The sequence below is a fragment of the Perca flavescens genome, chromosome 12 (genome assembly GCF_004354835.1).
Source record: "Perca flavescens isolate YP-PL-M2 chromosome 12, PFLA_1.0, whole genome shotgun sequence".
NCBI lineage: Eukaryota > Metazoa > Chordata > Actinopteri > Perciformes > Percidae > Perca > Perca flavescens.
Window position 1 is genome coordinate 20,078,777 of NC_041342.1, and position 23,426 is coordinate 20,102,202.

The following is a 23,426-nucleotide window of genomic DNA, read 5'->3' on the forward strand; positions in this document are numbered from 1 at the left end:
GGCTGTAGCTTCATAATGGACAGAAATGAGGGTGGTATAGAATTTCTTATGTAACATTCGGCAAGAAACCGAATAATCATATTTCCCAGACTGTCAAACTATTCCTTTAAGTGAAGGATCTAAGGATATATTCTATGTCTGCAAACAAATCTTAAATCAAGGTCCACTTACCTTTTCTGGAACTTTCAGCCGCATCTCATGGTCTTTTTCTGGGGAAACTCAGAAGATTTTTTTTGTCAAACTACTATTTCCAAGATCAAGAATGTACTTTTATGATAAATAATCTACTGTACTTCTAAGATCCGGTGAGTGTGCTAAAAACCATGTAGTAGCAGCTATTATAATAGTAATAAAAAATAATAATAATAATAAGTAATAATATTGATCATTTTATTCCTACTCTATACACATATAACAAACCTGTGCATTTCTTCATGGACTTACATTCCCATTCAAAGATAAAATGTTGATGTCTAGTGTCGGATTCTACACAAGAAAAACAAAGTTTACAAAGTGCCCCTTACTCCACAACATCAATAGTTTTGGGATCTTTTCTCCCTCACAACGATCTAATGAGGCCATTCATATTAGTCACAAATGTGATCATCCTCTCTCTTTCTTCCTGTCTCTTTCTACTTGCATCTGGTGTTCTGTGTGTGTGTGTGTGTGTGTGTGTGTGTGTGTGTGTGTGTGTGAACATCATTAAAAATGTATAGCATCTCTCCAAACAGTGTCCTGACAAGCCACTTATGCTCATTGGATATCAGTCATTAAAATTTAGCGTAGAGACTAAAGCGTGGCCTACTTAGATATCAGGTTTCTCATTCAGGCTGTGGATAAATTTTTCAAAGTCCTATTACCTCTACAGGCACCACTGCTGATGTCTCAAAGCTGTGTGCTCTGACACTGCCGTTGTTTGTCTCTGCTCGTATTGTAGCTAAGGCGTGACAAAAACCGAATCAACAATAACAACATGAGTCTCAGGGTGGCTATACTGATTCATTTACTATTGCTTGTTGACAAGGCTGATTCTAAAAAAGGTGAGTTGCTATTTGTTATCTTGATGGAGCAAAGCTTAAATTTGATGGAAGTGCTTTATCTTGTTTATACAGAGAAAGTTGGGCCTCAATTGTTCAATGTCAGCTTGTAATGCACTTTCAGAGGTTGTATCAGGTTTCTAGAAAAAAAGTAAAATAAGTATGCAAGGAAAGAGCCATGAATCTTATTCAGTATATTTTTCTTTTGAGATGAAATTAAACTTCTTTTTTTGTAATTATAAGGTGTCAAATGTGGAGGAATCCTCTCTGCTCCATCTGGCAATATCTCCAGTCCAAACTTCCCAGGCCTGTATCCCTACAACATTGACTGTTCCTGGTTAATTGTGGTGGCAGAAGGTTCCTCCGTCCTCCTCACCTTTCACCACTTTGAGCTGGAATACCATGCCAGCTGTGCTTATGACTACATAAAGATTTACAATGGCAAATCTGAGGATGAGGGAAACCTCCTTGGGACATTTTGTGGTGACATCTCCCCTCCACAGTTCACCTCTTCATGGAATGTAATGTCCATCATCTTCCATTCAGACCGCCATGTGGCCTACAGGGGCTTCAGTGTTAGCTACAGAAAAGGTAACTTGTTATATTTGATGCAATATGACAGGGATCAGTGGGCTCACTGCCCTAATATTGAGTTGATTTTTTTCTGGCAATACCATAATCCAAGCCTTCTTGACCTTAAACTCAAAGGAGATCTTAGAGCTCACCAAAACATTATACAGAAACGAGACTAAGAGTCTACAGACATACTTGTGGCTCTGTGAGGATGTACACAGTAGTGCTTTGAGCTTAATGCTCACATCAGCATGCTATCATGCTCACAATGATAATGCTATATGTTTATGTTTAGTTAGTATGATGTACCATGTTCATCATCTGAGTCTAGTTTAGAATGCTAACGTGTTAATTAGCACTAATCACAAAGTACAGCTAAGGCTGATGGGAATGTCATTTGTTTTTACAGGCATTTAGTCAAAAAGCTAAATTTGACCCAAGGATGGCACTAGATGAAAGGTCAGGGGATCTAAGTTATTACAGTTCATCCTCCGGGGACCATGAATGTGAATTCCAAATTTCACAGCAACCCATGCAATACTTGAGATGTTTCAGTAAAAAAAGACTAAAATCTCATAGCGGTGCTGGAGGAAATGTCAGGGGATCACCATGTCATTTTGAATATCATTACAACCACATTAGTCATCTTTAGTGTTATTCCTTTTCACAAAGAAAAATATAAGATGCATCCGAGTTTGCTTTACATCCTCCCTAGATATGTGCGGCGGAGTCCTAACTGGCCTATCAGGTGTAATCTCCAGTCCAGGCTTCCCTCAGGAGTACAGCAATAATGCTGACTGCTCATGGGCCATCCACGTATCCAATACCAGTGTGGTCACCTTAGTCTTTTTGGACTTCCAGCTGGAAAACAACGAGGGATGTAATTTTGACTTTGTCGCTCTGTTCGATGGCCCGACAATGACCCATCGCCACCTGGGAAAATACTGTGGAGCAGATAAACCCCCCAACATAGTCACCACCTCCAACCATCTTCTGGTAATCTTCAAGTCTGACTTCAACATTGGTGGACGTGGGTTCAAGGCCTATTATTACTCAGGTAGGAAAGTTTCATGTGATTAGTTGTATTCCACCAGTATGCATACTTTCAGTGTTGAATTGGAAATGAAAAAAGGACGTTATTAACTTGACGTACTATTACTCTGTCACGCTTTCAGGTTTACATAAAGCAACCTTTATGGTAAAAATCCTATTCATTCACCTATTCAGAACAGAAAAGCTACCATGAAATCCCAGGAAGAAGGAAAAAAAAACACATTAAATCATACTAGAAGTTTGAAACAAGGCACATGAACAACCTAGAACATGACGCAAAAGATCTTGTCATCTGAAGAAATGAAAATTGAACACCTCTACTAAAATGCAAAACACTATCTCTGAATAGAGCAGAGCTCATCATCCATCTCACACCATACCTACCATGAACAAAAAAAAAGTCCCCAGAGTAGAAGTCCTTGAGTGGTCTAGCCAAAGCCTGATTGAAAAACTGTAGAATAACTAAACAGCTGATCACAGACTGTCCCCATGTATCCTTGTCAAGCATAGACAAATTGGCAAGACGGTGAAAATCCTTAAACACAGTTGCAAAAGGGAACCTACAATCACATTTACTGTATCATTAATCTTTACTTGTTTGATATTAATAGGTAGAAGTGTTAAAAGCCTTTAAAATGTAATGCTTTTAAAGGAATAGTTAAACATCTTGGGAAATACGTGGAGTATATGGAGTTATCTTTTTTATCACTGAAATAATTCTATAAACATAAACCTTTGCGAGAGTCACTTGTATCAAACAGTGGATGTAGCATCCTAAAACTAAATACTAATTTGAACTCACTGTAGTAATCTAATATAAATCAAGTAGACTTTCTTATCTGATCAAACGTTCTTTAACAGCTGAATGTCAGCAGGTCCTGTCAGCTGTAAGTGGCAACTTCAGCAGCCCACATTTCCCAAACATCTACCCAAACAACATCAACTGCCACTGGAGCATCACTCTAGCAGCTGGGTACCGCATCAAACTCTACTTCCCCATCATGGACTTGGAAGACCGCAACAGTCTGTCAGACAAGTGTGACTACGACTCTGTTGCAGTGTACGACGGGGACAGTCAGACAGATACCCTGCTGGGACGCTGGTGTGGCAGGGAGCAACCTCCCTTTCTCGTCTCAAAGGGCAACAAGTTGCTGGTGGTCCTCAGCACAGACAGAAATGTGGCTCATAGAGGGTTCACTGCTTCTTATCTTGGAGGTAAATGTTCCCTGTGGGTGCTGTCAAGTACCCCCTACTGCTTACAATGTTCAGTCTAAATCTCAGCTAAATATACTCTTGGTAAAAATCTCTATACCTAAAATGCTAAATTTCTATAAACTCTTTCCCATGTAAAAAAAAAAAAACAACTGTCTTCCCCCCCCCCAATCCAAGTGGTACCTGTAAACGTTAGCTGCACAAGATCAGAATTCACCATATTGATACCACAGCAGTCCTTACCTCAGCTGGACCGTGAGAGCATCTACCTGGGAGACCCAACCTGTGCAGCCCAGCTGACCGCCACCTCGTATAAGATACTTGCTCAGTTTGTCAACTGTGGTACTGCTGGCCAGGTGACTAGCCAAAGTCTCTTACTGGTGCATCATATTGGGCAATGATTTATCATACTTCCACTGTTAAAGACATTTGTGACAGACATTTGGGATGTGCTTCTATTAATACTGTAACTCCTGATCCCTTACAGCAATATCGGAACATCACTGTGCTGGTAAACAAACTCTACATTGATTTCTCTGATGGGAAGCAGCAGAATGTGCAAGAATATAGAGTGCAGTGTGACGCCCTGCGGAAGATAGCATCAGTGTCCATCATTTCAGCAGAGGAGCGTCGTCTTGAGGAGCAGACCCAGCAAACTGACAGTAACAGTAATGAAGATGTAGGGGGTCCAGATGTGCCTCATGATTTGAGTGATATTGTCTTCATTAGCATCTGTGTTCTGGCTGTTATTCTCATGGTGATAGCTATTGTTTGGCTGGTGCTGCTTTAGTAATAAATATACATATGGTCTTATCCAACAAAGAAAGGACTCAAACGTTTGTCATATTTTCAATCATATTTTGTATACAAATGTTCACCAACAGTATAAAAACAGATCATGAACAAAAAACTTCATGAGTCCAGCGCAAAGGGATGGCATTGTCATTACCATCAATAATAAATATAACATATTCTAGACTGTGATTTACATGTATTTATAAAACAGTGTAAGGCTGCTAATGTGCCACAGAGTGTAAGAGTATTTGATATCTCCTTTACAGAAAATAAAGAAAATAATTAAAAACATAAAATGTGTATGCATAAAAAAATCTTGACAATGTTCAAGTGAAACCACCTGAGGTCTTCAATACCAGCTATTTCTTGTAGTTAGAAACCAGCTGGTTGACTGACACTGTGCTGTCCTTCACTTGAGTTCTGATCTCAGGGTTGTGTCTGAAGGCAAACACCAGTGCTCTAACAGTCCGTCGGTATGAACTGCTGACTAACCGGGAGTTCTGGTGAAACACTTCTCTCTCAATGTTGTCTATAAGACCAGAATCCTCCTGCAGGTCAGAGAAGAAAAAGAACACACATAAGCAAATAGAGATGCAAAAAGATGTCAATGGACTTGCATCAAAAACATACTGTATTTTTGGTAACAAGTAACATCATGAGAAAAGACAGTTTGTCTAATTTGTTTAACTTGTGGAATGTACAAAAGATTCTCCATCAATTTATATTCCCAAAATACAGTGGTGGAATGTAACTAAGTACATTTACTCAAGTACTGTACTTAAGTACAAATTGATGATATTTTTTGGGGGCTTTATTTCCCCTTTATCTCAGAGTGGAGACAGTGGATAGACAGGAAAGGTGGGAGAGAAATGGGGGATGACACGCAGCAAAGGCCTCAGCCTACATGGGGCGCTACTTTTTACTTCTACTCCACATTTCAGAGAGAAATATTGTACTTTTTACTCCACTACATTCATCTGACAGCTTTAGTCACTAGTTACTTCGTTAAAATTCAGATTTTTGCACACAAAACACACGTGGTTTATAAAATAAGATAGTTTATTATAAATGAAACTACCCAACAATATACAGGCCTACAAGGCCAGCTGAAATGATTATCCGACTAAACACTAAGTTGATTGACGGAACTGTTTTGATTGTTTCCCGATTCTAAAATGTGAGGATTTTTCCACATGGAGTACTTTTACTTTTAATACTTTAAGTACATTTTCCTGATGATACTGACATACTTTCATTTAAGTAACTTTTTCAATGCAGGACTTTGTCTTGTAACAGAGTGTTTTTTTTACAGTGTGGTAGTTGTATGTTTACCTAAGTAAAGGATCAGAATACATATTCCAACATTGCCAAAATATCACAACCAATGTAATGTAAAAGGTCAATTAGAGATGCGATGGGGTAAACAGAATGAGTAGAACACATTATATTGGACTTCACTGAGACGCTCTGTCTCACCTTGACCTCCAGGGCCTCAGACATCAGTCTTCTAGCGTTGCTCCGGAGTCCTTCAGATTGTTTGTCGGAGCGCACTTCAAGAGATGGCTTATTGGAATTCTCCTCGATGAATGTCCTCCATTCAGTGTAAACCTTTGCTGCCATTGAACTCACCTCAGGGTCCAGATGCTTGCGCATTTTGTTGACAGCGTGACCTTAGAAGAGAGAGGTTTTTATAATGTGTTGAACTAATTTGTGGAATATGAATATGATAAAGGGCCTGGCATGTATGAGGTAAACAAAATTCTGATAGCTTTGCTCTTTTGAGTAATAATACTGCTGTAACAGCAGTGAAAGACAACTAGGGGAATTGTAACCACGCAGTATGTTCAACCTAAGAACTGTTCATTAAGTAAGTTTACATTGACTTGGTTGTTTTACAGTCTCTACTACATCATGAGCAGAAATAATGTAAACTTCACATCACATGTTTATGCTTTCCACATCAATAGTGCTTTGTGTCAGTAGTCAACACCGCCATATATCAGCATTGCAACGAGCAAATTGTAAAATAACTTCTTAACATGAAGTTTTCCTCAGTCTACCTATTTTAGTGGACTTGAGCACCTCCCTGGAAGGGATCTTCTTGCTCAGCTCTGTCAGGGCAGTCAGCAGGTTGTCCTTGCTCTGTTCTGGCAGATCCAACATGGACTTGTAGCGCATTATATCCTCAATTACAACCACCCTCTGAAACAAACACATGGGCAATGCATGACTACATAATTCTGTCACACAGTCACAATGGCTTTGCCTGATCATTCACATGTAGTAATGATATCTCACCCGTAAAGATTCAATTGTAGTTTGTTTGTAAATTTTTTCGTTGCTTTTCTCTTTTTTAGGTGTTTCCCCCTTTGGAATCCGCACTACAAACTTGTCCATCTTCAGATACAAGTAGCAAGCCACCTAGTAGGCTGGTTAGTTTTGACAAACAGGTAATTATACAGTTAAGTTTTGTTCTATTAAAGGGAATTGGTATTCCGATAACAATGGTCAGGAGGGTCCAGAGACAACCAGTGCTAACTGCTATTAGCTAAATTAGCTAACGTTACCTGGATAACGTTACCTAAGTATTATTATCGTTTCAAAATCAATATATTAAGCGCACTGCTAGCTTGGTTCAAGTCATTCGTCCATACTCCATTAATAATAGTTTTCTTTATAACCACAACTGTAACAAATCTGTTTGATAAAGCTTGTTGCAGGATAGACACAATAACGCTACAGATACACAAGTAGCTACTAATGTTGCCTTTAGGTGCTGTCGGAAATAACATCCCAACACAGTACGGTTTAGGGTTTACCCGACCCAACAGGGTGGAAAATAAGGAACTTGTTTGCAAACGTAGTACATACGGTAGCCTACAAAATTAAATAAAAATAAACATTAATCCTATTAATAAATACAGCAAAATAAATAAATAATAATACATCATAATGATGAAACACCCCACTTTTATGATCTAATTTAGTTGTTTGTTTTTTTTACATTGAAAGACATTCTTTATTTTAGTTTATGTTTACATAAAACAATTTTATCTCCATCATTTTGTCCCCAAAAGCCTGACAATAATTCACTGTACAATTTTAATCTGTGAGATGTCAGTGTATAATTTGTCACTAACCCCGAATGCTTTAGCCATATTTACAGATTTACAGGTTTAGTTGAATACATCATGTTTACTCAAGCGCCTTTGTTCTAATTGAGTGAAATCCTACTTTACCTCTAGAGAGCAAAACCAGTGGACTGAAGGACATTTTCAGCATCCGGTTGTACAAATGATGTGATTCATGATCAAATACAGTTGTTTGGATTTATAACTATTATTGTCCGAGTCTACATTTTGTGATGGATATGCAAACACTGTCTACTTAACTAAGTAAAATGCTACTTCACAAACAGGCCAACAGGCAAAAAGTAGGCTATACAGCTTGATTTGATTAAGTAGCCTAATGAGATAACATACACACAAGCTCTAATTATACACAAAACCAGGGATAAAAAGGAAAAAAAACACAACGCAATTAAGCAAGCACAGGGCACAAAAGAAAATAAACCATAATATATCACAAAGTTGTATGCAGATAATTGTGCTTAATAGAAGTGTAGCAAAGGAAACTAAAAGGACCCTAAATATTAACATAACTTATTTCCATAGTGGTCTAGCCTAAACAAATCACGATAACAAGAAAGTTGGAATTCAAAAAATAAAAAAGAAAGCATTTTCACGATGTTTTTTTGTTTCATCACCTACAAAATGTAAACATGTATTTAAGAATTTACGAGGAGCACTTAAACACAGCATAACATTTAGGAACAGTCTCGCGTGAGGCATGAATTCCCGCGAGATAACAGTCCGATTAAAGAGGAAGAAGAGCGTGTTGTTTGTTTAGGTTTCGCAGACAAAATGGGGACTCTTTCCTCCTTTGTCTGTATGTTGGGACTGTTTGTCCTGCTTGCGTGCACCTCAGCATCTTCAGATGTGTTCGATAGCGTTTTGGGAAACACAGTATCCTGCCATAAGTCATGTGAAATGACATACAGTTTGCACACGTATCCACGGGTGAGTAACGTTGCGCCTCTCGATGAGAAAAGTATCTGCTAGCGTTAGCTAACTTGCCGAAGCAAACGTGGGCCTGTATACTTCACTATGTCACAATCGTAGGCCACAGCGCCTTCTATTTAATTAAATGCATTTGACTTGTGTGAAAGTGCGTCATCCTTCACGGTTGTTGTTTGTCGAGGCAATCAACTGGTCCTGTGGTTTGTTTTTGTAGGAAGAGGAACTCTATGCCTGTCAGAGAGGCTGCCGTCTGTTCTCCATTTGTCAGTTTGTTCGTGACAGCGAAGATCTAAATCAGACCAAATCCGAGTGTGAATCAAGTAAGCCATGAACACAGCATTTTATCTATTTAATTCACCAATGTACAGTGCCCAGGCCTCTTTGAAATCGCTTGTTATCCGTGTAAACACCTAACGTTACTGTAAAGCTGAACACGTATACCATAATAAGTGGAACACACACAGACACAGACAGACAGACAGACAGACAGACAGACAGACAGACAGACAGACAGACAGACAGACAGACAGACAGACAGACAGACAGACAGACAGACAGTGCAATTCAACCTGTGCAATTTTTGTGTGCAGTAGTCACTTTTTTGTAAATAGGCCTTGGAAGTATATATTTGTATTGCCTCTTATTTATGTGTGTATATATGATTATATTTACTTAATTGCCTCTTAGATTAGTTCTTTACTTATATTTTAAACATGTCCCTTACATGTTCTACGTACTGTCTTTCTTTAATGGAGCCTCCCAGCATAAGCTTTTCACATTTGTACTTGTATAACCATTCTGACAAAAAAAAAAAAACCTTTGCAGCCTGTCATGAAGCCTACACCCATTCTGATGAGCAGTATGCATGCAATCTGGGCTGTCAGAATCAGCTTCCATTTGCTGAGCAACGTCATGAGCAGGTGTGTAAGAATCCCTCTGTAGCCTGGATGGGTATACACATCTCTCAATGAAGAACATTGTACTCAGTATTGCTTTTTTCAGTTGGAGGCCATGATGCCCAGGATTCACCTGCTGTACCCACTGACTCTGGTCAGAGGGTTTTGGGAGGATGTAATGAGTCAGGCACACAGCTTCATCACTTCCACATGGACATTCTACCTCCAGGCTGACGATGGCAGAGTTGTCATTTTCCAGGTATTGTACTGAACTACTAGGCGATCTACTATTCTGTATGCAACCATCATGCTACTGTACAAATTCAACCAAAAACACTGTTAAAAATCTGGTTATGTCTTCTGTTTAACAGACTGAGCCACAAATCAAGTTTTTCTCCCAATTTCAAGTGGAAACCGACGTTAAAGAGGAACAGAAGACCTGTAAGTACTCGATTCAATTTTCTTAAAATCCACTTAAGTAGAAAATTAGTGATATTCTCTACTTTTCTTTATTGTCAAGTCTTAGGAAAAAAAAAACAATTAATGTATCTTTACAAGTATAGCCTATATAGTCACAACCTGATTTAGTGTATTCCTCTGTGCTACAGAGCTCCATTGTTGTCCCAAAAGTACATAAATGAGCCACAAAGTTGCTTCTGAGTGACATGTTCCTTTTTATTATGATGAACATGGGTACTGTAGGTTATTTTCAGTCAATCCCACATACACGGTCCGTCCTGTAGCTATATGTATTAATCCACAGATGAAAATCATCCCCAACAAATGCATTATTTACTCATGTTTTAAAGGAGAATTCTGGGCCGATTTTTACCGGAATCTTGATCGCTATATATCTCCGAGTACTGTCAATAAGAAAAACAAAACAAGCAAAATCAGTGCTAGCAAACTTGAGTGGCTGCAGCTACGTCCAGAGCTCCCAGTTAGCTCAAATGCCAGTTGTCGGGGCATCTTGTAAAGAGTGCCTTTGTGCCTCTTAACAGACACAAATGCAATTTAAAAATGTCTGTGCAACGTGAACAGGGCCCTTACGTGACAACAAGATGCGTTTTCAACTCCGACACTGTGAAGAAACAGTTTTTAAATTCAAAGTTTGTACTGTCACCTGTCTCGATCCTGCCGGTAGCTAGCTCGGCTAGCAGGTCCGACCGGCTTGCAGAGTAATAGCGTTACTGAAGGCGAGCTGTAGTCCCGTTGGAAATTCAGTTGTTGCAGGAAATGGTAAACAAGCAAACGTGAACCATTTCTTTCTTTTCTTATTTTGGTGTTTTCACGGAATTAGTTTACAAAAAGAAAAATATAAAATTCCAGCCTTTTTCCTTTTTTAAAATCAACTCTCTTAAAAATGCCTAAACCAAGGTTTTATTTTACACTCAATCCATATGTCTTATAATACAACAAGAGGGGAATAAACTGAGATTTAGATGTGTGCACGTCAAGTAACTTATTTTTTATTTCTCATTTTCAAGTCCCAGTTTACAAAGAATACCATCGCACTTTAATCCAGGAGAGGGACAGAGATATGACCGGGGACCGCAGCTATGATGATGAATATAACCTCTTTAGCTGTCTTTCAAGGTTGGTTGGCACACGTTTATCTACATTTTCAAGGGAGCTAAATTGTTAACTTGCTTCGTAGAGCATGACATAAGCGCAGCAGCCACACAAGCTTAATATTTGTACTTCTCTCCTCAGAAACCCTTGGCTACCAGGTTGGATCCTAACCACAACCCTGATCCTGTCTGTGCTGGTCCTGATCTGGATCTGCTGTGCCACTGTGGCAACTGCTGTAGACCAATATGTACCTGCTGAGGTAAGTTCTGTACTTTTTCTTTTTTAGAGATTCCTGGCACTTTGGTTAACATACAAGGTCAATCTAGGCATGTGTATGTATCGTCAAGTATAGTGATTGTAGTTATATTCAAGTTTGTGATTATCTTTACTGTTGAGTATTTTTATGTTGACAATGCCAAAAATGTTCAAAGCCAAAACACTATTTCGACTTTATTTTTTATTTCAGAAATTGAGCATCTATGGTGACAGGGAATATGTAAAGGAAGAGAAACTGACTCCATATCCAGCATCCTCCCTGATAATCATTACCTCCAAAGGGCCAGAGGAAGAGGCCGGGCCGCTCCCTTCCAAAGTCAACCTGGGCCGGTCTGACATCTAGAAACCAAGCTGTAGCAGAGAAAGAAATTCTTCTTTTTAGGAATAATATTTAGATGATTTTTTTTTTTTTTTTTTTTTCTCTGGCACAACACCTTTTTGCTTATGGTCTAAACAGGAGTAACTTCTTGCAAAACATTTTGTATTACTGATATGTCTCGTCTCCCTTTTTGATGCTTTTAAAATTGAAGTAATGAAAAGGTATTTTGTTTGTATATTGGTATAATTGAGGCATTATAGTATAATGGCAAGTAAAATATGTTTAGGGATTTTTCTTTCGACTAGCTCTCTGTTGGTGTTCTTATTTTATTGAATAATGGGTAAAGGAACTATTAGTGACTTGAAGTAATACAGGTTTCAACCCATACCCTCAACTTTTGGTAAAAATAGATTGTGCTAATATTGCAGGCTCTCCCTGTTTGTTCTAATGTTTTTACTGCAGTGATTTACAGCTGATACTGGATTTTACAATAAAATTCTTTGCCCTTAATCTTAATAGTGACAGTACACACAATTAAGTCTTTCCTGGGTTGCGGTTTGTTCTCATAATGATGGATCAGAAATAAATACAAGAGTCACGTTGACATGTGTGTGACTTTCTTCAATCATATACTATAGCTAATTTGCAGTTTATTTGTAAACAAATTTTCAACACCATGTAGCTGTAGGATTACAGTAACTAGTGCTGTAATTTAAGAGATTCAGAAATTTTAAAAAAAGTCCAACTACACTACAGTTATGGGTTCAAGGTTCTTTATTAGTCATCTGAACAAAATCTTAGGCCTCAGGCACATCCAACTATGCTCCAACTTTAAAAAGCAAACTCAAACAAAATCTTAATCTAAGACAAAAAAAGTAGTGCAAGTTAAAATAGGTTAAATATGAAGTATACTTGTTTAAGAATTTGTTTTGCAAATGTATATATGCATAATGAGAAATGTATTTAAACAGTCTTTAAGTAAAGTGTATTACAAATAAAGTGACGGTTTAGAGGTAAAGTGACAAGTGATAATCTCAGAGCTCAAGAGTTAGCATGAAGCTGTCCCTGAGCCTGGTGGAGCGGAGAAGCCGTGGCAGCAAAAACTGTTGTGTCAGTAGTGTCTTGTACACTGTCCTGTGACTCGAGTCCCGGGACCGTGTTCAGGACACTACTAACAAGACAGGACAGGTTTTTGCTGCTGGTGGAGCGGGACTCAATGCTTTGGTACGGCCGGGCCCAGACGGCAGCACAGTTTGTGGCTGGGGTGGTTTGGCTCTCTCATTATCCTGGTGACTTTCTTCCTATACTACTGGGTGTTCAAGTGGCATATCCATCATGATGATGTGCTCAGTAACTTCCAACACCCTCTGTAGAGCTTGAGGGGGGTGCAACTGCCATACAATAAGATACTCTCAATGGTACACCGGTATATACTGTGTTTCTTGTTCAGGTTACTATCCTGTGAAGGTCTTATTTGCATCCCAACCTCTCTGTTACTGCAGTGGGCATGGTGCTTTTTTTAAAACCTGTTCTGCAGAACATTTAAAGCTCAATGACCACGTATTGTTAAAATTATGTAATTTTAGTTATTTAGTGTCTTGTTTTCCCCCCCCCCCCCAAGAAGCAGTGTGCAAAGTATTAAAAATTGCCTCATAACTTGCTGCTTGCATCAGTTGTGGCTGAAAAATACAAGTTTGAAAATAAAATGATCTAGGGGTGAGAATGCAGAGAAGAACTGAGTTTACCAGACCTCAGTAGCGGGCTGAGATTACATCCGCTGCCACAAGCGTAACACACCGGAATTTCTGACCGAAATGTTAAGAGTTCAAGTTGCATTGTGGGTAATATAGGTGCCAAGTTTTGTCAAGAAAGAAGATTGTGTGGAATAAAAATAAGACCAACAATTTTGATACTTCTTTCTTAACCAGACATTGTGTGACCGACAATATTATGGGACAAAATAACATACACACATATAAACACAAACCTCGCACATGGACCCTCTTCAAAATAAGGCCATAAGATTAAGTAATAAGGCAACAACTTTGAGGTCTTAATCATGTTCGTTGGCCTTGAGTTTCAGTGCTGCATATTCACAAACAAATTCCAAATAAATTAGCATGAAACCAGTTCTCACACTGTAAGCATGGAGCCTTTCATGGCAGTTGTCTGCTTTGCCCAGTTAGTTATCCAGTATTGATGTAATTGGTCTGATGAGCACACTTGTCTAACAATCATATCATCTAGGTTGTTTCCAAACACCATAATGTCAGGCAAGAAATTGGACACATACAAAATACTAAACTTTATTTCTAAAAAATATTTATATAAACGTCACCTATATCCAAGAAAAGGTGTTTACAGTTCCACGGTGTAAATCATCTTGGAAATATTCTTGTTCATTTGAGCCATAATGTTACCGCTTTACCGACATACTCAAGTTGCTATTTGTGGAATGCTACATGGACACATACCTCAATAGCTATTCAACAAGTCCATGTCCTCTGCAGTAAGAGCTGATGAGGACAAACGTTTTGTTGGAGAACTTTGATGTGAAGTGTCACACCTTTCCGACTGACGCTGCCTTTTTTTGATATTGTTCCAGGCAGGCTTTGCTTGATTATTTGTTGTGGAAGGAGTTTGTTTCTCTGGTATGTGATTGTTTGCTGCAGGTCTGAAGAAATGCAGTCTCTCTCTCCTGGTCTCTTCCTCGCTCTCACATACCAAGGGTGCTGCATTCAGGACTTCTCTGACAAACTTCTGCCTGCCAACTAGACAACAAAAATATTTTCAAGACTATCTCAGATAATGTGTCATAGCATTGACCTTTACAAATAGCCCATTACAATGTGAATGCAATGTAAAATGAACTTACAAAAGCGAAGTGCTGATGCTCTGGATTCATCAATTTTCTTCTGTTTTGGCATTTGTGAGCTATTTGTTTCCCACTGGTTTACAACCTGAAAAATAAACCAATAAATGTATTCATGAGATCAAACAGCAATACATCTGCAACATTTAGCATATCATTTAAGGACAGTGCTTACATTAAAGACACGATTACTCTTAGCAATGTCTGAAAAAGTATTTACCTGCTGTGCCCAGCCTTCTGTTTTACATCTTACATGATCAAAGGTGTCCAGTGGTTTCTCAGAATAATTGAGCCTCAATAGGTCCCACATGGTTGTCTTCAATCCTGTGTCAAGCTGGAGGTATAGATTACATTTAGATGTCAGCATCACAATAAGCTGCTGCCAAGCGTTACACACAACAGTTACTGTTGTACCTTCAAACTAGTCCCAGATACATCAAGATTTTCAAGTTTGGGGAAGCACATGAGGTATCTTAGAGCCCTCACTGAGATAGGGTTATCTGTACAAGTAACAGAATAACTGATCAACAACCATGGATGTCAACTTTGAAGGTGGTGGTATTTGCACTGCCACTACAACGTGAAAGCAGATGAGATTTAAGTTACTTACAGGAAACATCAAGTAACTGAAGACAGTCCAGTCCCTTCCTCAGCATCCGGATGGGTGCAGTCAATCTTTGTAGGCCGACATCTGACAGACTGTTACCACCAATGAAAAGCTTAATTAGGCTGCTGAGGAAGAAAAGTGTTAGCAACATCGCTTCTTAAATTCTCTACCTCATGTCTTTGGGACTGAGGAATCAGGTATTACCTTGCCAATGAGCTGGATGTTAGATGCTGAAATATCTCATGATCATCGCCCAATCTGCAGCCAAACAGATCCAGAGACTTCAAACTATGAAATGTCTTTATTTCATCCAATCTCTCATGTAAGAGTGGAAATCTGCAAAAAGAAAGGGACAATAGATGTTGCAGTCTCTTGCAAATAAAACTGGGGGAGCTGGAGATATGTTGGCACTATAACTTACCTATTTCTTAGACAGAGGGATCCAAGCACCATTTCCCCATATGCATCACTGAATAACTGCAGGGCTTTTGGAGAAATGTCTGCGTTTAAAAACACACGATTCTCCTCTGCTGCTGCAAAAAGTCTGTCTCCGATTTGCTCAGGGAAGCCCACCAGAGAGTCCACATGGTGAATGTTGTCAGCTACGAATAACATAGTGATTTCAAAGAGAGATTTTGTGGTGTATCTCAGACTTCCTTCAGCATTGTAGGTGAATATGAAGTTCTCTTTTCTCAGCACAAACGGATTTGCTCTTCTGCATGATGACACTGGCTTTGGCTGTGCCAGGACTATGTCACTGACACGACGAAGGTTGCCTCTTTCTCGGACATAAATGGCGCTATTGTCCATACTAAGGTCACACGTTTATTTTCCCGTGAGGATGATACAACTGTTGTAACTATTTTAGTCAGAGTGACACCTGAAGCATTGCAAAAAGTCAAGGTAACGTCAACGTTAGCTGCTAGTTAACGTTAGCTACGGTTGTTGTCTGACCAGACCAAAAGGACCCTAAAGACCTATTATTAAAGACTATTATTATCTGCTATCGTTTCTCATCTCATTCCCCTTATATAGCCAAGTTGTTTACCACTTGCGCGTTTTTTTGAGTTCCTTGCTGTAGCCATAGACAGTCTATGGTGTCTTTCTCTAGCTATCACTCTGGTTGTAGCGTAGCTACAGTGGAAGTTATCACATTTGTGGTTTTTGCTTGCTAACTTCAAAATAAAAGACCACTGCTGATAGGAAATCGGCTTAAGATCCAAAAATACTAACTAAGAAGCAAATAATTCACCTTAAAACATTTCTAAAACATAATATGTCACCCATCATGACACAGTTAATTAGCTAGCTAGCTACATGTTAAATTCAAAAAGCGCTACGCTTACTTTGAAAATATATAGTAACAGGAAGAAGTCTTGTTTACATGGCCAATAATCTTTGCTAGGATGTCCTGTTGGTTCCAGCCAACGCTGCGTTAGCTGAGAGAAGTAAAATTATGTTTAGGGGTTTTGGTAGATAATTTGGTAAGCATGCATTGTCTAAAGAGCTACATTTCTAAATGCAACTGCTTTGGCTATTTGTTCCTCGTCCTAGAGTTACGTTAGGCAGTTAGCTAGCTAACGTTAATGTTAATGTGAACGTCAGTTGATGAGCTGTCAAGGAAGGAATTGTTAGCAAACTTAAGCTAACTTATAACGTTAACGTTGTTTCCTTTTTCCTGTTTTGATCATAGTTTCTAACATTTGAAACCAACGTACGGGGAAAGAATAATTAGGTTAAGGAGCTTACATTTTTGTATGTCTTTCCCCAACAGCTTTCTAAAATTAAGTTGTAGCCTTTGTGCAACATAACAAAGTTCCTGTGAGGCGAATAACGTCGAGTGAAGTCGTGTAAATGGCGTCGACAAATGATCCATTCCAATTCCAAGGTAAGTGTCCTCCACTTTTGTTTGATTATGAAACGAAGTTGCTTCATTGATGTTTTACTACAGTTTACTGTGTGCTCTTTCCCACTCTCTATGTTATCTGTATGCACATCTCTCATAACTCTGCCTGTGCTGCACTGTGATGCACTGCAGTAACAATGCATAGTTCACTAAAAAAAACTGTCAACATTTTTTATGACTATTTTCCATTTATCCATGTTATGAGATTAGAATTTGAAGAGGCTGGTAATCTGCTGGAAGCCAACAGAGATGCAACCACCATTAACATTGAAGAAGACGATATCAAACCCGACAAGCAGAGAAAAGCTGCAAGTTTCACTCCTGATGGTGATGACGAGGACCCACTTGCCAGTGATGACAAGACAGAGGTCTGCACAAGAATAACACTTTTTTTCCACCAATTTCCGTGTTGTTTATCAGATATTTCTTTGATTAATTTAACTTTTCTCATTTTGTTTTTCTTTTTTCAATTGAAGCTTCTCTCCGGGCCAAAGAAAAGTGTCCCCTTCTGGACGTTTGAGTACTACCAAAGATTTTTTGACATCGAGACCCATCATGTAATATATTTACAACTTAATTTAATTACTTTAACAACTCACATTTTGTATTGTAATATGGAGTGCCTCAGAACAAATGTAGCTTTATTTAGTGTACATATGTAGTGGTTATAAACATTTCTTTCAGGTGAAGGAAAGAATAATTGGATCAGTGCTGCCATGGCCTGGAAAGAACTACATTCATGTCCACCTTCATAGAAATCCTGATCTTTATGGTTAGCACTTAAACAATAACCTTCATGTGCATTTTTTTGTTTTGGAAAATAAGAACAAAACTGTGTCCCTGTTCTGTACTGTAGCTTAAATTCTGTAATAACTATAACAAATGTTGTCTAAAGAAACCAAATTGGCACACAAACTGACAAAGTTCCAATGCTTGATATTTGTGCTTTTCAGGACCCTTCTGGATTTGCACCACTCTTGTGTTTGCAATTGCCATCAGTGGAAACATATCCAACTTTCTGGTGCACTTAGGCAAACCAAACTATAAGTATACCCCAGAGTTTCGAAAAGGCAAGTGCTGTTATTATTTGGTGCTCATGGCTAACTTGTTCAGGTTGAATGTAAAAGGAAACTGTACATTTTGCTTAAAGCTTTTTGAATTTGCTGTGTTTTCTAGTGACCATAGCTGCAACAGCGATCTTCACCTATGCTTGGTTTGTGCCTCTTGCACTCTGGGGTTTCCTGCTATGGAGAAACAACAAGATCATGAACTTAGTGTCATACTCCTTTATGGAGATCGTCTGTGTATATGGATATTCCCTTGCGATTTACATACCAGCAGTGGTAAGACCTGAAATCTTTATCTCAACATAACAGGTGTAACAATATATAACACAATGTAACGGGGCTGCTCCAAATTACAAATCTTGGGAGTTGATGAATACTTATTTCCCCCTGTATCATGAATACATTTAGAGCATTGATTGTGTCTAATAAGTCTCCTAAAATGAGTGTATATATAGTATATAATGCACTGTTGTTTTACTACATAAGGTCCTTTGGATTATCCCATTTGAATGGCTGCGGTGGTGCTCCATCGTGGTGGCTCTCTTCCTCTCTGGTTCAGTTCTGGTGATGACTTTCTGGCCTGCAGTCAGGGATGACCACCCCAAAGTTATCATAGCAGTATTGTCAGCCATCACTGTGCTCAACATTCTTCTTGCTGTTGGCTGTAAGGTAATTATACCTGCTATAGTTATGATGCTGCTTTTACATTACTGTTAAGATGTTTTCAAATTTGGGAGATATGGAGAATAAATCTGTTAGGGGAAATAAGATACAACATTCATTGCCCTGCCTTGGCAAACTACATCTTCATTAATCCAGAAGAACCAAGCTGCCTGTCCATCTTGGTGTAGATAACAGCAAAGATTGACTCCTTCTCATTTGTCCTCAATGATCTCAGTAGCATGGCCAAGCTTTGACCCAACTTGTCAAATGTCAATCACAGACACTACACTACACGGACATTTTTGCGTGTTTCTCCCTTTGTGTTTCTGGGAAATGACTACCTGATAGTGTCAAGTGAACTCCCTCTGGGGAGACTCTCTTCATTGGAAACTGTGACCGCATTGGCTAACTGGTGTAAGAACGGGTTGTTAGTGCACTTCCTAATGTGAATACCGTAAGGTGCATAGAGGTATCGTATGTCTGGTCACATTCATGTAATTAGTCTACAAAGTAAGCCAGTGTCTGAAGGTTGACTAGGATAAATGGATTGCAGGAATGCTACATTCTCTCTTGTAAAACTGAATATTTGCTGCACATTTACTCACAGACACACAGTTCTTTATTAATCAGTAGTTTCTCTTACTACTGTAATTGCTTCTTTGCCAGGTTGTTGCACACTTGTCTCATCTCCTTTCCTTGTTTGGTTGTTCAGGCCTATTTCTTTAGCAAACCAGAGGCAGTACTACCAGCTGCTGCAACAGAGGTGACTAAGGCGCCGTCTTCGACATGAAAGCCTTTCATTGTCTAAAGGTAAACAATAGTGACGCAGAAGCTTTTTAAGCCTTGATCTCATTGTACAATTCGATAACTTGATATATGCGAGCCATATTCCTTCCTATTCTATATGCCTTTCTCATGGCCGTTTTTTAAATTCACATTCAATAGTATCAAAGAATATTGACCTCCAGCTCTACAATGTTGGCCTATTTCAGTAGCTTTGGCTCGAGCTTGTGTTTTTGACCTGCTAGAGCAGAACATCTGACACCGGACTTCCTTTACATGATTTCTCCTTCCCAAAGCAAGTGTTATTCTTTTTTAATTTGCAGGTTCTCCTGTTGCCTTATTAGAGAGAATCGGGTTGCTGTGGCAATGAAGTCATGAGTCGGCTGGATTTCACCTGCACTCGGACATTCTGGCTCAAGACCTTAAAACCCAGCGTATATGCTTGGTTTAACTGCATGAACTCTGAAAATGAACACTGGTACTAAGTATATTATTTGTAATGCGATGTGTACTAAACGTCTTTTAAAGTTAAATGAGATATGGTGTTACACAGCACATAAGATTTCTTGTAGTATGGTAGTTTTCTGCTTTATAGTTCTTATGTTGAAATATTTAGATAACCAGTCTGTGTAGTAATGTTTTTGGCATCGAAGGCATTTTGTACATCCCAGCTTTTTTATTCAGTTAATGGGAAATGAATAGTATACTTTGTGTAAAGAATATTCTGTATAAACAGCAAAATAATTATAGGTGTTGGTAAGATATTCAAGGGTTGGACTTATTATGGACAAATAGTTATTGTATTTTCTTCTAACTGATATAACCGTAAGTGCCATCAAGTAATGCCAGAGACCCATTCTAAATGGCACATACAACTTGTGTAACTATTTTTTTTATTAATTGGTTTTTATTGTGACAAAACGCATTTGATAAAATTCATGAAATTTAAATTGTCTGTTCTCCATGTGAAAAAAAGACAACATGGTCTCAGTGGGAACCACCTTTACTAATGAAACCCATCATGAATGAAAGTTGTAACGATTAGCAGTCGACCCAGAGCCTATTTTCAAGCGCAAATTAAACTATGAACAGATTATTTCCATACTGTCTTTACCCACATTAAAGAAATAATTCCACATTTTGGGAAATATGCTGATTTGCTTTCTTGCCATGAGTTGTATTATGAGATTGATACCACTCTCATGTCTTTAGTATGAATATGAATCTACAGCCAGTAGTTGGTTAGCTTAGCTCAACATACAGACTAGAAATGGAGAAACAGCTAGCCTTGCTCTGTCCAAAGGCAACAAAAATCCACCCATCAGCACCTCTAATTAAACATTCTATTATGTTTGTTTAATCTGTACAAAAACCTTAGTGTAAAAACAGGGGTGTTATGTGCCCAGACTTCTGACAGTACTGTATGTATTTTTTTGGCCTCGAGCCAGACTTGCTGTTTCCACTGGTTTTTATGCTAAACTAATCTAACCAGCTCTCACATATGTTTCATCTAACGAATCAAATAAGCCCATTTCCCAAAATGTCAAACCATTACTTTAAATAATATTACAATTGTTTTGTTGACATTTTGTTCCACTAAAAAATGCAAAACTTAGTCTAAACACCAACGGAAAATCAAATTATTTATTTTAAAACAGTCTAGCACACACTAAATCTTATCACTGCAGTGTTTGTTCATTTAGTTTCCTAATAACAATAATAATCTGTATTCAATGTTTGTCATCTGTAAAAACATTGGGTATTCTTCAAAAGTCCTATGTCTAGTGACTCTGGAAAGTTGCATCATATAAATGCTTTAAATGTTTTTGTTCAACTTTTTCTTTCGGTAAACTTTATATTTTTAGGTAGGACAACTTGAAATCACCCTTAGCTCCCACACATCTAGGCAACATGACTCTACCAGTTCCTGACTGCATTAAAGGCTGCCACTACATTTCAACAGTTGGACATTTTAAATATTTAGGAGGGAGATTGTAACTAATTGGTATAACTTCCTTTCATTTCAAAGAGAGCGTCTGACTTTAAAAGCAGACATTTGGCTGCTGCTACTGATTTTCCAACTCATCTGTCTTATCTGTCGTGTGGTCGATCAAACTGATAGTATCTACCGTGTCACTGTTTGGATGCACAGATCACCTGCAGTGGAAAAAGTTACTTATGTATGTAAAGCCTGTTTTTACTGGCACACAGCGTGTGGTCAGCACCTTACACACAGGGGACCTCTGTTAAGTCTGTGTTTCATATTTCCATAGATTAACAAGGGTATAGTTCTCAGATTAATTAACAAAATAGAAGAAAAAAAATTTGTCACTTGAAACGGTGTCAAAGGGATTGTGGCGCCCTAATTAATGGTCATTCTAGCCCCAGCTTTGAGTTACACAGGAGCTGCCTTTCAAACAGATAACACTGTTAGAGAAATGTCAACTGCCTCAGTCTCAGGCATGCATGTAGCTGCTCATGCTTGTGAAGTGGATTACCAACACAATGCTCAAGGACTATTTCAATATGAAAATGCCTTTTTAATATTTACTCGTGATTTGGGAATCTTACCATAGGATGGCTGCCTCAAATGGGAAAGGTGAAAAAGTGTCCAAATTTGAGACATTGAAACTTTTGGAGAAATGCAGAAAGGAAAGAGATGATGCCATGCACAGAGAAAGTGTTCTCAGAGAGAAGCTCCGACAGTATGAGTCGAGGATGCGTTCAACTGAGGCTCTGAAACAGAAACTGAAGACCTTGACTATGGACAACAAGGAGCTGAGGAAACAAGTAAAGGCTCTTCGTAATGAGATTGGACTTGAGTGCAACCCTAAGTTCAATGGTAAGACCACAAAGGACATAATCAATGACTTGCATGAAAAGGACCGTGAGTGCAGTTCCCTGGTGGAGAAGGCTGGGAAACTGAGTCTGACCATTGATGATTTAACTTCAGAGTTGGCAAATACAGTCACCTCTAAAACACTTTTAGAGGATCAAGTGCAGTCATTGCAGCAAAATCTCAAGGATATGACAAATAATCAACGCCGCCTGCTGAAGTTGTGGGAAGACAAGAAGGTTCAGAGGGAGCAGCTCGCCCTCCCTGCAATTGCCCAGAAACATGTACAGAAATCACTTGTCCATAAAGCAGTTCAAACTGAGATGTCTGTCAGTTCATCCCAAATGCTTCCAGTCAGTGCTTTTGAGACCAAGCAAGTCTCTCGGGACCATGACAAAAAGACAGTTTTGGATAAACACAGTTTTCCAACTTATGGAAATGACTATCATCATGACAAGAAAGGTTACATGCATGATGAAACTAAAGGAATTAAGAATTGACTGGACTTATTGACTGACACACTCTGCATTGAGAGAGTAAAGCCTAGCAGATATAGCAAATCATTATTAATGTGTGATATGTCTGTAAATAACAAACACGAGTAAAAAGAGATACAATTTAAATAATGTACAGCTGATGTATGAATTGTTTTGGTGTCTTATGTAATTTAAATTGTGACAATGTAGTTATTTCAGTATTTGTATCACTCAACCTTACTACATAGATCTGTTTAAGGCAACATTTAACTAAAGCAGCTTTTAAAAGCTATTGTTTGTGAACTTATTCCGTTTAACCATTGCATTGGTCAGACTGACTGACATTCATACATATTTTTTGTTTGTTAAACAAGCACATTAAACTAAATTAATGTGGCAGTGTA

The 23,426-nt window shown here is 38.5% G+C and overlaps 6 protein-coding genes across 8 annotated transcripts; 4 read left to right on the forward strand and 2 right to left on the reverse strand.

Moving 5' to 3' along the window:
* Positions 1-973: 973 nt before the first annotated feature.
* On the forward strand, positions 974-4,838 carry cdcp2 (CUB domain containing protein 2). The gene is made up of 6 exons (XM_028594307.1): positions 974-1,040; positions 1,281-1,628; positions 2,326-2,667; positions 3,525-3,878; positions 4,053-4,231; positions 4,363-4,838. The coding sequence occupies exons 1-6, from the start codon at positions 974-976 to the stop codon at positions 4,663-4,665; spliced, it is 1,593 nt and encodes a 530-aa protein (XP_028450108.1). The 3' UTR covers positions 4,666-4,838.
* tceanc2 (transcription elongation factor A (SII) N-terminal and central domain containing 2) lies at positions 4,719-7,451 on the reverse strand. The gene is made up of 4 exons (XM_028593253.1): positions 6,969-7,451; positions 6,731-6,872; positions 6,147-6,340; positions 4,719-5,218 (listed from the first exon to the last, which is right to left on the reverse strand). Exons 1-4 carry the CDS (start codon positions 7,065-7,067, stop codon positions 5,030-5,032), a joined length of 624 nt encoding a protein of 207 aa, XP_028449054.1. The 5' UTR covers positions 7,068-7,451; the 3' UTR covers positions 4,719-5,029.
* Positions 7,452-8,511: 1,060 nt separating this feature from the next.
* tmem59 (transmembrane protein 59) lies at positions 8,512-12,416 on the forward strand. The gene is made up of 8 exons (XM_028592542.1): positions 8,512-8,749; positions 8,964-9,069; positions 9,575-9,669; positions 9,752-9,904; positions 10,017-10,086; positions 11,133-11,241; positions 11,359-11,476; positions 11,684-12,416. The coding sequence occupies exons 1-8, from the start codon at positions 8,594-8,596 to the stop codon at positions 11,834-11,836; spliced, it is 960 nt and encodes a 319-aa protein (XP_028448343.1). The 5' UTR covers positions 8,512-8,593; the 3' UTR covers positions 11,837-12,416.
* Positions 12,417-14,104: 1,688 nt separating this feature from the next.
* Positions 14,105-16,875, reverse strand: lrrc42 (leucine rich repeat containing 42). Of its 3 annotated transcripts, none has more exons than XM_028592541.1 (7): positions 15,713-16,875; positions 15,496-15,627; positions 15,295-15,383; positions 15,099-15,184; positions 14,905-15,018; positions 14,688-14,772; positions 14,105-14,583 (listed from the first exon to the last, which is right to left on the reverse strand). In XM_028592541.1, the coding sequence occupies exons 1-7, from the start codon at positions 16,099-16,101 to the stop codon at positions 14,288-14,290; spliced, it is 1,191 nt and encodes a 396-aa protein (XP_028448342.1). In that variant the 5' UTR covers positions 16,102-16,875; the 3' UTR covers positions 14,105-14,287. The 3 variants fall into 3 exon arrangements, with proteins under 3 accessions (XP_028448342.1, XP_028448340.1, XP_028448341.1); XM_028592539.1 differs by having other exon boundaries at positions 15,295-15,416; XM_028592540.1 differs by having other exon boundaries at positions 15,295-15,413; positions 15,713-16,609.
* Positions 16,656-20,848, forward strand: yipf1 (Yip1 domain family, member 1). The gene is made up of 10 exons (XM_028592543.1): positions 16,656-16,775; positions 17,066-17,179; positions 17,408-17,565; positions 17,674-17,754; positions 17,882-17,969; positions 18,151-18,267; positions 18,374-18,540; positions 18,751-18,933; positions 19,640-19,737; positions 20,034-20,848. The coding sequence occupies exons 2-9, from the start codon at positions 17,146-17,148 to the stop codon at positions 19,715-19,717; spliced, it is 906 nt and encodes a 301-aa protein (XP_028448344.1). The 5' UTR covers positions 16,656-16,775; positions 17,066-17,145; the 3' UTR covers positions 19,718-19,737; positions 20,034-20,848.
* A 1,439-nt stretch (positions 20,849-22,287) lies between these two features.
* Positions 22,288-23,046, forward strand: zgc:113691 (uncharacterized). The gene has a single exon (XM_028594308.1). The coding sequence runs from the start codon at positions 22,288-22,290 to the stop codon at positions 23,044-23,046; it is 759 nt and encodes a 252-aa protein (XP_028450109.1).
* The last annotated feature ends 380 nt before the right edge of the window (positions 23,047-23,426 follow it).